General features: G+C 40.1%; 1 protein-coding gene across 3 annotated transcripts in view; it reads left to right on the top strand.

Annotated features, from left to right (window-relative positions):
- The window catches only part of STK32B (serine/threonine kinase 32B), a 175128-nt gene that overhangs the window by 87576 nt on the left and 71089 nt on the right, over window positions 1-16463 (top strand). For all 3 annotated transcript variants that reach the window (XM_063335852.1, XM_063335853.1, XM_063335854.1), the window contains exon 4: window positions 5312-5485. In XM_063335852.1, the coding sequence (XP_063191922.1) occupies window positions 5312-5485 (174 nt within the window). The remainder of the gene's footprint in view (window positions 1-5311; window positions 5486-16463) is intronic.

Here is a 16463-nt window from a genome sequence, read left to right as displayed (position 1 = left end):
CTCTCTCGTGGACACGCTGAATTGGCTTATGCAAGTTTTCCCTGTTGGGATCTGTCTGTGTTTGGAAGGTTCCTCAAGGCTTTGCCAATCCGGGCCAACACTGAGCAGGTCTGCCACAGGTATTGAGAAGGACTTGCAGAGGGAACCCACAAGGCACCGAGACACAAGGCCAGTTCTTCCCAAGCCCTTGGCGTTCCTTGTTTTGACTGCAAACTTAGGAACCAATGCACTGTTACAGTTCTCTGCTTTACACTGTGCTGGGACATCTACATCTACACTGGGAAAATCTACAGTCCCTAGGGGCTTCACATCACTAAAAAAATTACCTCCTCCCTTTAATGCTACAGGGGAAAACTGGAAAAAGATCTTTAAATTTCTAGTTAGGAGCTACCAAGACTTAATAATTTATCATATTTGGTAGAGAGCAGAGGTATCTGAACGTCTGAACTGTGCATATCTTACTTTAACTGATTACCTCGGATTTATGAAGTTTCGTTTGGGCTTAATGATGAAATTTTTGTAATATGTTTTTACTCTTAAATTAAAGTCATATATAAAATATCCATCATGATGTCCTTTTCCCCAGGTAATACACATGAAACAAGAGCTCTGGCGAGTTCTGCCTCATCTGGCAGGATTTCAGTGAAAAATTGCCCTAGCTAACTAAGATGAAGGAATTCAAAGGGGAAAAACAATTGTAATAATTCATCTGTAACTGCTTTTGTGAAGAGACAGAGATACAAATAATAAATACAAATATGATATAAATACAAAAAATAGATATTATTAAAACAAATATGCAGATATAAATATGGAAACAGATATAACTTATTCAGAAAGTGCTTTGTTTAAATTTGTTTCCATGGAGGGTTTTGTTCAATGGTAGTTTATCTTTCAGTCTGAAGATAATCAAAAATCCAATTCGCTGTTGCTAGGGGCATTATTATTTTATCTTAATTTGGAGAAAGCTGATTCCAATGCATTAAAACTTTTCTTCAAGCAAGAGAAAGAAGAGACTAGCTCTCTAATTAGAACAGTTTTCCTCTGACTGGTTCATGATACTACTTAAAAAACAAAAAAACAAACAAAAAAATTTACTCCAAATCATTTCGTCTTTCATTTCAAGGAGGATTAAAACTTTGTCTTTACAGTAATTTAGTAATGTATTATTAGTATTCAATATCAGTCACAATGTTATAATTCATTCAGAAAGTATTCACTCAGTTACTTAGTTAACATAAAAATCCTAAACAACCTCTGATTTTACTTCAAAAACCAATCAACCCTTTTGTATGTCATTTGCCTTTGAGCAGATAAGAAGCTTACAAAAGTAAAATTACAGTGCTTACTCAAAAACCTAATCTCCACTGGGCTGATTTGCCACTGGCCCCTCCCCAACCTGCAGCAATACTGTCAAAGAATCATTTTTCCCATGGCCAATATTTCACTTCCTGTCAATGTAAATTCTTAGACCTATAAATCAAAACCACTTATTTCTTGAAATATTGAAAAAGCAAGCAGCTAAAAGGGAATACTTAATTTATTGTGTAAAGAAAGAATACTGGATTTGTACAAGGGAGAAAGACAGAGGACAGGACTGTTTGTGACCATGACAAATGAAACTGGTCAGGAGCTGGTACACCAAGTCCTGAGAGTCCTTAGTGCAGAGCAAGAGCAACAGTGTTCGGTGCCCAACAGGACCTGGAGTAACTCCTGCCCTGCATTCAGTAGCTTAAAAATTTGTAGCTGCAGGAGCTATTTAGTGGAGTGGCCACCAGCTCCAGAGGCCATCTGCTGTTTGCCATGTCCACGGTCTCCTCCAGGTCACAGACAGGTAAATTCACTGGGATAAACTCATTTACCCTCCAGAAAATCTCTTGGAATGGTCTTGTTTGCAGCACCTTTAATCACACTCTGATCTCATCCAGATAGTCGGAGAAATGCCATCCACACAGGTTTGACCCAACTGGATCAGCTGTGCAGGGAAAACACCATTATCCATGACTATATGTGTACGATTAGCATAATGATGTGTGTCAGGGGCAATATAATTTAGAGTGGGTGAAAAAGTCTGCTGATATACTGAACATCCACAGCATTGGTTCTTTCAAACTGGACCTTATATCTTAACACAGCTTATAACTTAACTACACCAGTGTACAGCACTTCTGATAGGATCAGCAGGATTACCACAATTGTACAGGAATACAAATGAAAGAAATATCTGTCTCCAAGTGAAAGAGGAGAACATCAGAGAGCATATACAGACCTCCTCAAGAGCTGTGTCTCGTGTGCATCATTCTAGCTTCAATGTCTAAATAAAACCAGCTTGTGCTCCATTCACAGGTCATGACAGATGCAGTAAGGCTGGTGAGTGCAAACATTAGCCATGCTTCTGAATCTCTTCTGGCGTGGTTTTAGTTTCTGTGTCTTTTTGCGTTCAAAACGCTTTGTTCTAGAGGGACAGTCACCTCTGGAAGCCTTGTAGCTCTGTTTGTAGGGATTGCACTTACCTTAATACATTTACCTGAGAGGCAATGTAGTAGCAGGTAGTACCTGAGAGGTAGTAGCAGGAGACCAATCATTCACTAACGAGTCTGACAGGTCCCAGGACAAAACCCATCTCTCATCATCACAGCCTGGATTCCCAGAGATGCCAAACAGAGTCCCAGAAAGTCCTGGAGCTGTGAATGGGAGGAGGTTGGTTGAGTCCTGGAGGAAAGCTTTATATATCTCCATAGAGTTCTTTGCTCCTCTCTGAGTGTCTGCTCTCTGGTGACTCCCAAGCTAGTTGGATGTCTAGTCTGATCTAGTGTGGTCGCTCTTACGTTGTTATACAGCATGAGCAGAAATAACATGCAACCCTCTGCACCTGACTGTGGACATGCTCTTCTATGCAAAGAGTATTATTTCCCGACATAATGAAATGGGATAGAGTAACAGCTCCTTCCAGTTCGACTTTCCGATCTCTCTTTTAAATCATTCACAATTCGCAGATGCACCAAAAGCTTGCTCGGGAGACAATAAAGGACCACCACTCCCCACTCACAAGCACAGGAAAACAGAGCGCATCGGCAGAAACACATGCTTGGAGTGAAAACCCAGTTCCCTCAGGAGCTATCATTCACCTGGTTGTGGACGAGATTTCACACTTATTTCTGGATTGTTCTGATGGCTCTTGTATCTAGACTAAACATTCATGGGTACACTTTCAAACACACTCATCTTTTTGCCAGAGATGGGAATAGTCAATGAATTTAAAAGCAAGTTCACAGCAGTCGCTCTTTACCCTGCCTTCACCCTCTGCCTCATGGTGGTTGAATCACTGAAGAAATGACTCAGGACATTTTCCTTCTCAAGATGAGCGTTGCATCAGAACCATTTTTACTGATATGGAATCATACGGTTCTAGACACCAGGAGAGGTCTTTAGTCCCAGACTCAACACAATATTTCACTTATACATTTGAGTTTTCAATCTGTAACTTCTCATTTTGGATTTTTTTTGATATAAAAAGGAAACAGACAAAATCTACACTTTACTCAAGCAGTAACTGAAGGAAAAAATAACATCTCTCATTAGATCTGCTCAGTGCTACAACTACTTCATTTAAAATAACAGCAGTGTCAAAAAAGAAAAAAAAAATCTTAAACATATCTACATATTTAAGCTTTCCCTTTGCAGTTGCTCCAGGCTCAGTAATGTGCAACATTCAGAGTAATTTAAATATAACTGAAGTCTTGTTTTTTTTTTTAATGTATGTGTTATGAAATTCTGAGCCTCTGGAGGTGAGCAGACACCATGTGCCACCTACTTTATTATTTTGCTTCAGAGATTTGACTTATTGAGAAGTAAGCTTAATGCAAATAAAATGGCTTTCCCCTCCTGGCATTTGGCAGGCATACAGAAAGGCAACAGAGGAGCAGAGTATCTAGAGACACTCACTTCTCAGAACTGTGTTTGGAAAGAATAGAAAGCATTTACATTCAAAGCGAATCATCTGTGACAACCCCTAAGCAGTGCCTCATTTCAGAAAGTGCAAGCCTGGGAATGAAAGTGAAACTGTACGTAATTGTCAATTAAAATAATCTAATATAGACTTTTCTGCCTGTGGGGGAAGGATGGGCAGAGATCCTCTGGAAGCCCACTATTTTTCATTTCCTTAACATATATTTTAAAGTTCAGGAGAACTGAATCACATCTATAGCCATCAAACATTACACACCTCATGGGAGAAAAGGTGATGGAAGAGGCACTATCATTGCAGGTCACCTCTCAGCAGTTCATATCCACAACTGGTATCAGCTAATATAACTTCACATCAAAATTAATTCTAAAACAATTTCTAAGAGAAGAGTGACTTCATCTTAGAATTCAACATTCCCCATTTGGGAAATCTAAAATACTCTGTCTTAGACAGTTGCATTCAGAAATGAAAACCAGAGAGTTTCTGTCAGTTTATTCAGACCAGAAATAAACAGAGCAATGGCAGCATAGCCAAGGTAAGTAGAAACACATGGAAATTCCTGCTTGCCCAAGCACTATATATACACTATACATTTCCTGGCTGCACCTTTGGATTTACAGGATTTAAATCAGATCAGAATTTGGTCCTCAGAGTATTCAACAGGCAGATCTGGGAAAGGGTCCAGAAGAATTCAGTCAGTGACCATGAAGCCTCTGTCATTTTATAAGATATAAGTTGCAGACTGAAAAATATGTATTGTTAGGCAGTAAAATTACAGCTTTATTTCTTATTGAATTTGGAGCTACACTGCAAGCTGTAGAAAATACTCAACTAATAGAACATTGTGTATATTTACTGGAATAATGGAATCTGGAAAATACCCCCAGGACAGCAGCTCTCAATCCTGCCAGGATACTTTCCATAGGCACTGAGCTACAGTTGTACGTGTGTGAATACCAAGTGTGTTTCAAGGCCTTCCATTTTATTGCTGCTATTTAGTAAGCCACTTTGCCAACTGAATGAGGATACGGTTATTTAGCAATGTATAAACCTGAAAGGTATTTTAAATACTGTTTTAGTAACATTCAGGTGTTAGTCTGTGGTTAAAACAATCAAGATAGTAGTACGGAGGCAGTTCAAGCTCTGCTTGCCTTGAATGCGCAGAGTCCCACCACAGTCAAAGTCTGGTGGCAGGGTTGGACCACAGCAGTGAGAAATCAGTGTGTGCCTCTGCAGCAAATCATGGACTTGCCCTGAGCAGATCTACTTACGGAGAGCTACCCCAGGGCACGGCTGTGGCTGTGTCACTGACCCTGACATCTCAGCTGTAACTCTTTCTTCCAGGTATTCCTTTCAAGACGAAGAAGACATGTTCATGGTGGTTGATCTCTTACTTGGAGGCGATCTACGGTACCATTTGCAGCAGAACGTGCACTTTAACGAAGGAACTGTCAAGCTGTACATTTGTGAGCTGGCGCTTTCCCTGGATTATTTGCAGAGATACCACATCATTCACAGGTGAGTGAATTTCATTTGAGAGACGGGCTTTCTTTTGGCAGAGCAGAGGAATTTTATCACGTATCTGATTACAAGGTTCTGTTTATTCAAAAGCTCTGAAAAGTTTTCGTTGTTATCCAAGGGTGGAATTTGGCTATGAAAAGTGGTTAAATGTTTTCTTTCTGCCCTCAGCCAGTCAGTAGCCCCATATCCTTGTCATACTACCATTTTCTTGTTTTTACCTCATACCATGAAGTATGTTTTCTACCATGGTCTTTAAACACTAAATACAACCCATAACAACCTCCTGGCTGCTTTTAATTTTTTTTTAGTTCTCCAGTGCCCCAATGTTCCCGAACACAAAAATGTTGTAATTCAGTACAACAACTTTGCACAATAACGTCAGGGGAAGGCCACGAAACCAAAGGCTGAGAATACAGAATAATTTGTTTACTTCTAGAATCTGCGTGTAGGTCAGAAGGAGAAAGAGAGGTGGGGAAATAGGAGAAAAGTAGAAATAAATTGGAACAGGGATAGATGGTGCATCCTTTTTTTGCACTTCTTAGATTACAACAATCTGTTAGTTTCACTGCCTTACGGCTCGCAATCATAATATTCATGTCAAAAAAGGTGTTAAGCATCAGGGTCTGTTTGTTTTCCTTAAACAATTTGACATTTAATTGAAGCAGTTGGGTAACTTGTCTTTTTATGTTAACACAGCAACTGTGAAATTGTAAAATGATGGCTTGTTCCTCTATTTTACTCTTTTTAGGCTACATTCAGGATATTTCTCCCTGATTTACAGTGGTCTGAATAGAAAAATAATTAGGTTTGTGTGTTACCGAAATTGGATGTGAGTTTCAGAGGCCAAACTAAACCGATCTGTGCCATAGACCTTCAAGTGTCAGTATAAATAAATAAATTTATTTATTTTATATATATATCCAAATATATTCATTAAGAATTTTCATCCCATCCACCTACCAGAGCTACCACGATTTTGTAATAGGAACCAATAAAAAGTATGATCTGACTTTCTGAAGAGGGAGGGTCCATACAAAATCTGTCTGATCTGAGGTGCAGTGGTAGATGGGTGTTCTGTATTACTGAAACTGTGCTAGACAAAATTCAAGTAAACATTGAAACAGTTGTTTTGTTTGCAATTAAAACTCCCACAAATACTGCAAGCAATTTCTGAATTTTTTTATCTTCAGCACACTGTTATTATTTTAGTACATTTCCATGTATTTTGCATACATTCTCCTTGCTCAGTGAATATTTTAAAAGTGGAGCTCGGAATTTTGGCTGACCTTTGTTTCCATGCCTTAAGGAATGTTCTTGGTGAAAAACAAATTGATGAGCATTTTTTCTCGCCCTTATTTTAATGACGAGACATTTTATGCAAATAGGCTGTCAAAACATTCATGAGAGAATCCAGTTCATAATAAAAACTTGTATTTTGCTACAAGCCCGTGACTTAAAAATGTTTCAGAGAAAAGCCTGTGAAAGGTGGTAGGTGTCTTGAGAGAATGAAAGACTGGATTGAAGTCATTGTGGTTGTTCATAGCTTTTTGTGACGGTGCCTGCATTGCCACGGTCTAATTGTGAAATTGGGCAAGACACTTTGTTCGCTTCTGTATTACTTAATCATGACTAGTAAGCACTTGATTTTACTTAAGTTTCTTTTATGCACCGATTGTAGTATAGAGTAACACCCCCGGCTTCAACACTTGTTGGTTTGCACCAAGGCAGGAAGGCATGAGGGTCTGGAGCTCATTGTTGGCTCCAGCTGGGGGCAGGTTCTGGGATTTGTTTTTTTTTTTTCACCCTACACCAAAAGTTTTCACAAAACCAGACGTGTCGAAGCACATGTTTCTCAGCCTGTGGTGGGTCTCACTGACTGGTTAGCTGGAATTATTGTTTAGAGTATAAAGGATCTAGCTCGGGGCTCTGCTGTGGTATAGAAAAGATGTTTATTTTGAAGCTGGCAGACCTGAGATATGAGCATGGCTCTCCCACTTCGCCGCTTACTGCCCAAAGTCACCCTACTGTGGCACAAGGAGCCTTTTGTCTCTCCTCTTCCCAACAATTACCGTAAAACCCCAAACGATCCACATGCCGGTGAACATGTTATTTAGCCAGGAGAGTCCCAGCACATTCTGCCTTCTGCCTTACCGCTGCCTGGAACAGCACTCTGCGGGACCAGTCTTCAGCTGCCATAAATCCCGGTAGCAAGGCTGGCATCAAGAGCACAATGCTGATATAAATTGGCTCCGGAGCCGAGCCAGCAGCGATGCACAGTGAGGAGACGTGTAGCCATCACTTTACCATTGCAAACACACCGTCTCGGTCAGAGATGAAACCAATGAGCTGGTCGGTCTTTATGGTAGCAGACCTCAGCAGTATCGTTGTGACCAAGTGCTTCCAGTCAGCATTCACATGCTAACCTAAAAAACTGTACTAGATCTTTCACTTTTAAATAAGTGTATTGGCAGCAAAAGTGGAAAAAAAAAAAAAAGTTTAGTGAGTCACAGAGACATTGAGAGAGCCCCCTACTAAATTTTGTCTGGGACACAGAGAAAGAATAGTTGAATGATTCATCAGACTGGGTAGGTGGATTTTCAAATTGCAGTATTATAAAGAGCTGAATATATGATGTGTGAGTCAGGAACTTAACTCCTCCTCAATATTTACAGATGTGTATGAAATGTGTTCAGGTTTCCATTATGATTGCATCCGGCAACATGACAGAATATTTTTTCAAGAGTAACCTGCAGCCCCAGGAGTTTACTATAAAAGCAAGTGGTAACGAAGGGGACAGGAATTATCAGGCATGTATGAATGGATGTAGAAGTGTCCAGATCAGTGCTATGCCAGTTCCACTTGGAGATGCCTTGCAGTGCCTCTGTATTTGCTGATGTGGTTAGCGTTGGGTGCTTAGAATGCAGCAATTATTTCACCAATAGAAGTATTGTTTCCGCAGGGACAACTTAAACTATAAATAGTGTAAAAACCACTACTGTTCTGGTATGCTTATGAAATTTGTCATTTTTATTAATCACATCCATGTATATAAATCCATGTTTGTCATGCATAATCCTGCAATAGTAGTTTTATTTATTATGGCACACAAATGAATGCTGCACTGTGTGTCTTTCTTGCAGCTCTATTGTAAGCATTTGCATTTACATAGATGTTCAGCCAGAATTGTAAACACTTTAAAAAGAAAAGCTGTAAGTTTCAAGCTATGACCTGAAGACTCTGGGCAAATTTTTCACTTAACTTACACAACAGCTAACTTAATATTGAGATATCTCTAAATTGCTGGTCATAGGCAATGGCTACATCAAAACCCCTATTTCCCCACAGCCCTGCTGTAATAATATTTTAGCCACATTTCTTAAATGAAAAAGTAATTCTTTAAAAGCTGGATGAGTGGTATTTATTATAGACCCTTGGATCCAGTATCCACAGAAAGGTTTCTGAGAATTCACGTGGTCTCATTCATTCTCAAATGTTGGATCAAATCCGGCATTCTGCATTAGCAGACATCAAGTTTCAAGATGGTATGACTAAACACATTCTTTCCAGTGCTGCTTGTGTAATGCCAGTGAATAATGTGTTGGACAAAAGTTTTCCCATCAAAGGCTGAATAAACTTATTTCAGCCATGAGTAACTCAACCTCCTCCTTTCACAAATGTTGCTGTTCATACATTTCAATAAAACCACCTGCTTCCTCCCCAGAGTAGGCTGCCCATTTTCGTTCAGCTCGTTCTTCCAGCAGTAACTCCACTGTTGTCTCTTCCAGGATGCTCTTGCAGCTAGAGCCTTGGCTCGGAGCAGCGCTGGCCCCGTGGTGCTGCGGCTGCTGCCCAAGTAACAGGCTCCTGCTGATAAAATCACATTTTCTCTTTCTAAGGGGGCAAGTGTTAACTGCATTGCCCTTACAACTTTTCATCATCGTTTGGCTCCATCAGTTTTCATCTGCTCAGAAGGGAGGCTGGATGTGGCAGATGTCTGGAAAGGAAATTGCAGTAACCTTCCAGCACAATTTTAGGATACTGACTAGCTGTTTGATCTGAATACCCAGGGCTTTTTTATTTCAGTGGGGTTTTTTTAACGCAAACCCATTTCTGTGTGTATGTGTACATATATAAGCATACATATAAATTTTCGGCTGAAGCACAATACGACTGGAACCAGTCCGGCTTGGCGGGTCTATGCTGAGTGGTTAGTGTGATCACCACTCTGTTTTCCATTCCTGCAAGTCCTGCTTCCAATGGGGAGCAGCACCAGGAGGTATTCCAGCTCTGAACAGCTACTCAGCAGCAGTGCAGGGTGGGCAAAAGCTAAGGAAAAATGGTGACAAATCGAGCATTACATTTTCCTCTGCCAGCTGATCCACTGCAGAGTAAGGGTGTCTTGCTGCTACCAGCCATCCGAGATGTCCTCCTCTGCTAAGCACTGCTAAGCTGGGCTAAGGTGTCAGAGATTCCTGTTTGTACAATGCTCAGTGGTAACATTGAGCCTTTCAAGGTGTCCAGCAGTCTGGTGAAATAAGATAATATGTCTAAATGATTAGACTCTTCTTTAAAATGGGTCTTCCCAGTCTCACTTGTGACACCCTACACCAAAAGAACAAACTCTAATTCAAAATGTTCTCTTCATAACACTGTCCATTTAGTATGTAGGGAATTTCGTAGGTTTGGGAATTATTTGAAAAAGGAGAATTTGCCCTTTGTCATTTCTCACAGATGTCACAGGCAGAATAGTGCCAACCTGAGATTTACTGGGACATATTAAAAGGACACAGTTCCTGACAGATTTCAGCTGATGCTACTAATCAGTTTCTTGCTCGTAAGCATGTGTAGATGAACAAAATGTAGTGGAGTCCGAAGTAGGTGAAATGGGAAAAAATAACCATAATTTGACTACTATTCAAAAGCGCTACCAAAGATCATGACATGTCAAGAGGCCTGTCCATTGAATTTTCTTAATTTGTCTTCCCGTGACTCTCCCATGTCTATGTATTATGCTCTTTAAACAAGTGCAAGCCCACATTATTTCCAACGACAAATTGCAGAAACTGAGCAATGAGTTATGTAAGAGAAGCAAATTAGAAAACATACCAAAAACAGCCAAAAAAGAACCACTATCCAAACCATAAAGAACAGAAAACCTGCTGAATGCTTATAAACCAGCCCTGATCAAAAAGAAAGTGATTCACAAATTCTAGGCACAAAAGATATTTAAATCTCAGTCGCATCCTTAAATAAAGAATTAGACATCACAAGTTATGAATATGCAGGGAAAAAGCCTTTCAACTTTTGAATGGAGTTCTCTACCTACAAGAACAAATTAATTTTACTTCTGTTTGGCAACAGTAAAAGAAAAAGTCATTTGATATACCAGCTGACATACTGCAAATAAATGAAGTTGGTTTGGAAACGCGCTGAGATTTCAATATCCAGGGACTAGATTACTAATGAAGTAAAACTGCCTTTACTGGGGAAGAGACACGGAGAACGCTCTGAGATGCAAGATGCTCCACGAGGTGCTCCAGTCCTGCCACTGGCACTAATATAATCGTTTAGTGTGGGCAAAGTGCGCTCTCCCTTCATCCTCAGGTGAAACGCCAGAAGACACCCCCCACACCCCATTGCTGAGGGGATCCTCATCGCAGTCAGCAGGGGACTGCTTGGTTCCTTACAGTTTTCAAGTGAGTAGTTGAAGTCGACCCTTGGCCCTTTCTTTCATTCTCCTTCTTTTAATTATTGCAAAGTTGTAAGAACGTGCTTATGTGAAAGATTTTGTTTAGCCAAGGAAAAGTCATCTCACAAGCCCTACATCATTTAAAATTTAGGTGTCTGGGCAATGTTTGGACAGCGAGGGTATGATCTGTGGACCGAGCTTGGCTAACTATCTTGCATTAGGTGACAAACTTCCAGTGGCCAAAGACAGCCCAACTCAGCCCCATCCCAAGTGTTTGTTTGTGCTGTATACAGCTGTAGAGAACAAGCGTCCTTCACTAAAAAAAAACTAGTTCTGTGATTGTAGTTGGCTTTCTTATTGCTTGCTTCTCTGTTTGAAAACAGACACCCAGACAAGCACAGATATGATCTAGACATAGTGTACCACATGCATCAAGAAGAAAAAGTTCTGTTTTAATTCTTACTAATTCCTCTATAATGTAACTAGAAAGAATTTCAAAGAATTTTATCTGAATTCCGATTTTTACACACTGATTTAAGGTTTTTCTGAATCCTTTCTCACCTCACTGTCATTTAGCTGCAACCAACAAAATAAGCATAAAAAATCTTGGTTTTTCTAAAACTCTAAAATCCTAGTACCATCACTAGGGTATTGTGGACTTACAGGTGTCTGACTTGCCCCTACTAGTTGTAGGTCCATAGTCCTCACTACCGGAAAACACCACGCCCTTGGAGCAAGATAAATCATTTCCATAGAGGGAATCGGCATTTCACGCTGTTCACAGGTAAGTACACAGGAACAGGGGAAAGTGTAGAGAAATTGAGACAGGCAATTTCAGCCTCTCTGTCATGTTAGTAAGTACAAATCTTTTTGAAAACGGGCAACAAAAAGCTACTATGGGATTACCTTGCCATAGAGCTTGCTGCTGCAGTGAGTGTGGTAGCCAGCATCCTGGAGATGCCAGCAGGTCCGCGCATGCCTGGGCTCAGGACACTCTTTTCTGTGGAGTGTGTTCCAAGGGAACATATAAAGTCCACGTAGATATTTTATACCACTTTGCTAGTTCCATGCTCTGCATTTACCACTTTCCAGTCACTATAGCAGGGAGCACAACATTGGTTTGGCTTTTTTATCTAGGTCTGTCTTCCAGAGGGCTTTCTTAAAGCCCATCTTTATGTTTGTTCTGGGGTTATAATGACTTTCCTATTAATTGCTTCTAGCTTCTGCAGAGCACACCCTGCACCTAAATCAGCTGCCATCACCCATCTCTGTTACTGTTTTTTCCCTCCTTCTGGTTTTCTTTAATAATCCTTTTACATTAACCTACCTTTTAGGAAGAGAAATCTTATACAAGGAGTCTTCAGGGCACAAAATATGTGTGGATAATGAAATTAAATAGTTTCCTTCCTTCCTTCCCCCACTCCTAGTATTAAAATCCTGATCGTGAATCATTTTCATAGATTCAGACTCTGAAGGAGAAGATGCTGACAGAATTGAAGCAGAGCTCTATAGTCAAGATTATCTCAGGTCTCCATCCTCAAATCTGATCTGGTTTATGCTATTTTTTTGCTTTAGTATATTGCTAGTTTCTTTGTGGCCAATGCAGTATGAGCATTGTCGGGGCCACCTTTCTCTCACAGAAATCCGTTACAAATTTCTTGGTGTTGCTTTAAAGCTTCAAGTGAGTTTAGCGTAGGCATCTGCTCCCAACTTATGTATACTACCAAAGAATACCATTTCAATAGCACTTTGATATTGTAATTCTAAATGTAATAAAGCGTATTAATAACCGCATTTAAATAATTTTCAATAAGTAATTACAATGATTAGGCGCTCCTTCTGGAGAGGCATAACAATATCGACAGGATTAACTGCCTGTCTCGTATGATACTGCCTGGTTCACCCTGGTTTTCTGAGCCTCCAACCTCCACCTGCCATCCCAGGGTGGTGCTGCTGTCCCAACCTCCCCATGCCACCTGGGAGGGGAGGCTGAATGAAAGCTCCTCTCACCAGCAAGATCAAATTAGCAATTAAATGAAGTCTTAATTAACAGGGGAGAAAACGAGTCAGCCCCCTCTGATATAATATTGATCCTTTTTTCCAAAGCTTTGGTGTCAATGTTACATTAAAAGTATTCTGGTATGTTTGCTTCTTGGAAATGTCACAGTATCGTGACAGTATGCAGGCATATTCTCTCCACGGAAGTGTCAGATTTGCATGCAATATGGTTGAGTCATTTTTTTATTTGTAGTCAGTGAAGACATTTAAAATCTTTGATTAAAGTATGTAGATGGAGAGAGGGAATATGGAAAAAGACTAAATTTCAGGCTGAGCAAAATATAAACCAATAGCAGCATACAGACAGTTCTCCTGTTTCTGCGGTAATGGTTGCAACATTTTTTCAGCTTGGATGAACATCACATACAGTGAGTATTCTGTCATTCCATTGGAGATTTCCTTGCAGTGTAAGTTTTGTTTTAATATATGGCAAAATAACAAAGACGTAAGGCAAAAAGTGCACATTTACATTATTTTCTCATGACTGCAATAGTCTTTTATATCTGAGGAATTGAGTAGATTGCCCATGGTGTGGTAGAAGGCATTTCGTTAATGGATGTGGTAATTTAAGCTTCCTTCTTGCCTTAGAAATGCATTCAGCAGCTTTCAGTACAGCTTTGATATTTCAGGTGAGATGTGATCTGCTTTGTACAATTTTTGACTTAGATATACGGAGAGATGAGAAAGAGTGGGAGTTTTAACACTGATCATCCGACAGAGTTTCAGCTTTCAAAACAAATCATCTGTTGGGCAGGGACTGTAATTAAGGTACAGATTGCCATGAGATTTGTTCTGCTGAAGTTGCCTTCTCAATTTTTATCTCATGTATTTATTCTCTATATCCTTTTTGGGGAGCTCCTCAGGGCATTCTTTCCAGGTTATTTTCAAACATTTCTATAACCTCTGTGAACTCCTGTCCTGACTCCCCTGGATGGGTTTTACAGAGGAGGAGGCACAGCAGTGCAGAGCTTTGATGCTGTATGACAGACAGTCCTACTGGTGAGCCTCCGCTTCTCCCAACATGTGTGTGCACAGCTTACATACATCCCCGGGGGAATTTCCTACTGACCCAGTGGGGATAACTGCACTTTCCTGCAGCAGAGGAGGCAAGGCAAGCCTGCAATTCAGCACTTGTGGTGCTCTTGGACATGCAGAACTGTTGTCAGCAGGGGAAGACCTTAAAATACGGTGCCAAACTGGGACCTTGCACGGTTGGAACAGCACTTGGTAGGCGGTACACTTTCAATGAACAAAAATTTCTTAAATTAGAAGCTGGTGAATTTGGTCATTCTTTACACTGATGATCAAAATAATCTTTACAGTCAGACTAACAAGAATGAGAAATAACCTCTCTCCAGTTGCTACCAGTTTTTATTCAGTCTTTTATCTGTTCATCTTGTTACACACATGAAACTTGGGTGCTGTTCTGAATGCAGAGGAGTTGCTTTCTAGTCTAATGATAAAAACAATACAAGGCTAGAGCTTCTCTTATTTTTTTTTTCCTTTCACAGTGAGTATTCTGTGTCTAATCATGTTATAGTCTCACAGTTTATTTCAGTGATATTCTTATTGCACATTTCACTTTTTTTTTAGGTTTGGGGGTTTAATTATGAGCTCAGTACTTTAGAAGATAAATATGAGTTTCTTATGGTAAAACTATGGGCCCTCTTTCTATACACAGATACTGTCTTTACTCCGCTGTCAGATTTAGTTCAGATTGTAAGCATTTTGAGGTTCAAATCATATTTTTCTGTGGCTTTATTCAGCCCTTAAACTTCATTAGTTTTTAGTAAAAACCAACACTGCTTAAAATCTCATCTTTCTCAGTAGTTGTTATCATTCAACGTCAAATGATGTGCAATGGAACTGGAATGATAAAAGACTTCAGGAATAATGAAAACCACTACAAGAAAAAAAAAATGGCACAGAAGGTATCAATTTTTTAACAGCATCAGAAAAAACCAAACTGGTCAGACAGTCTTACACTGAACTCTGAAAGTCTGGCCCATGAGTTCCCAGTTTGGACCTTCAGTGAACATGGCTGATTTTTCATCTAGCTGACAAGCTACACTTTGGAGAGCCAGCAGGAAGAAAAAAATAAATTGGTGGTAAGATAGACAGATTTGGGGGTACCAAGAAGAAAAAGGGCATCATCTCTCTGCATAAAGTGCAGAGGAAATGTCCATAGGGGCACTAGGAGGGCTGAAGAAGAGACCAGGGAGTGTGGAGTGCGGTGTGGGGCGTGGGCAAGGGAAAGCTGTGGAGAGGGGCAAACCCTGAAAGCCAAAATCAGGAGGGACCAGAGAGAGTGGAGAACATGGGAGAGAGGCACCATGAAGTTGGGGGTTGCAGTAACAGGGGAAAAGGAGGTCGATGCCAGTATATGAATTCCAGGTCAGAGGGGTAAGGCTTACTGAAGGCTGATTGGTTTTGAGTATGTCTCGCTTGGTCATCGTCAGGGTCAAACAGCTTTATTCACCAACTGTGAAAAACTTTTCTCAGAGTTCTGCAGATAAGAATTAATACAGTGGCATGAAAGTTAATCTCTCTGTGTATTCCTAGAAAAGGTGCTGATGTGGGGAAATGCAGTTTTGGATTTGCTATGTTGCTCTCTCAAATTGCTACAAAAATTAAGATATGGTCCTCCTTAAAAATGTCGGATCAACAGGTCTGCTCAATGAGTATCAGAGGTCTATTTTGAATGCAAGTCAATAAATAATAATTGACTTTTGTCAATAATCAATCACAATTACTAATATAGTCACTTAATGAGACTTGCTGAGTGGAAAACCTATTACCAGAATGCTGCATTTCTCAGATTTCGTGATAACTAAATGTATTAGTTATCTAGAGTTCTGCCTCTAAAATCTACAGAGACTCACAGCTTGCCTCTTAATTTGGGATACTGCAGAATTTTCCCCTGATGGTGCTCCTTCAACTCTTCTGCAAACCTACTCAGCCACAGAAATGCTCTACAGACAGATTCCAATGCAGACACATGCACTTACGTACGTATAGAGAGTTGAAGACTAAAGTACCAGCTTATTTCCCCGAGTCCCTGTGTACCTCTACTGCTGAAAGTAAGAATTATGAGCATATAGATAAGGACTTTCATTTCCAGCCAACAGTCGTTTATCCTATCATTATTGTTTAGTATTTGCTTTTGGAAGATACAGTGTCAAAAAGGAATAGCATATGAGATCTAAAGCTGAGAAATTGAATTATGAA

Source organism: Chroicocephalus ridibundus, chromosome 5, assembly GCF_963924245.1.
Source record: "Chroicocephalus ridibundus chromosome 5, bChrRid1.1, whole genome shotgun sequence".
NCBI lineage: Eukaryota > Metazoa > Chordata > Aves > Charadriiformes > Laridae > Chroicocephalus > Chroicocephalus ridibundus.
Note: the sequence above shows the minus strand (reverse complement) of the source record. Positions and strands in the feature narration are given on the sequence as shown.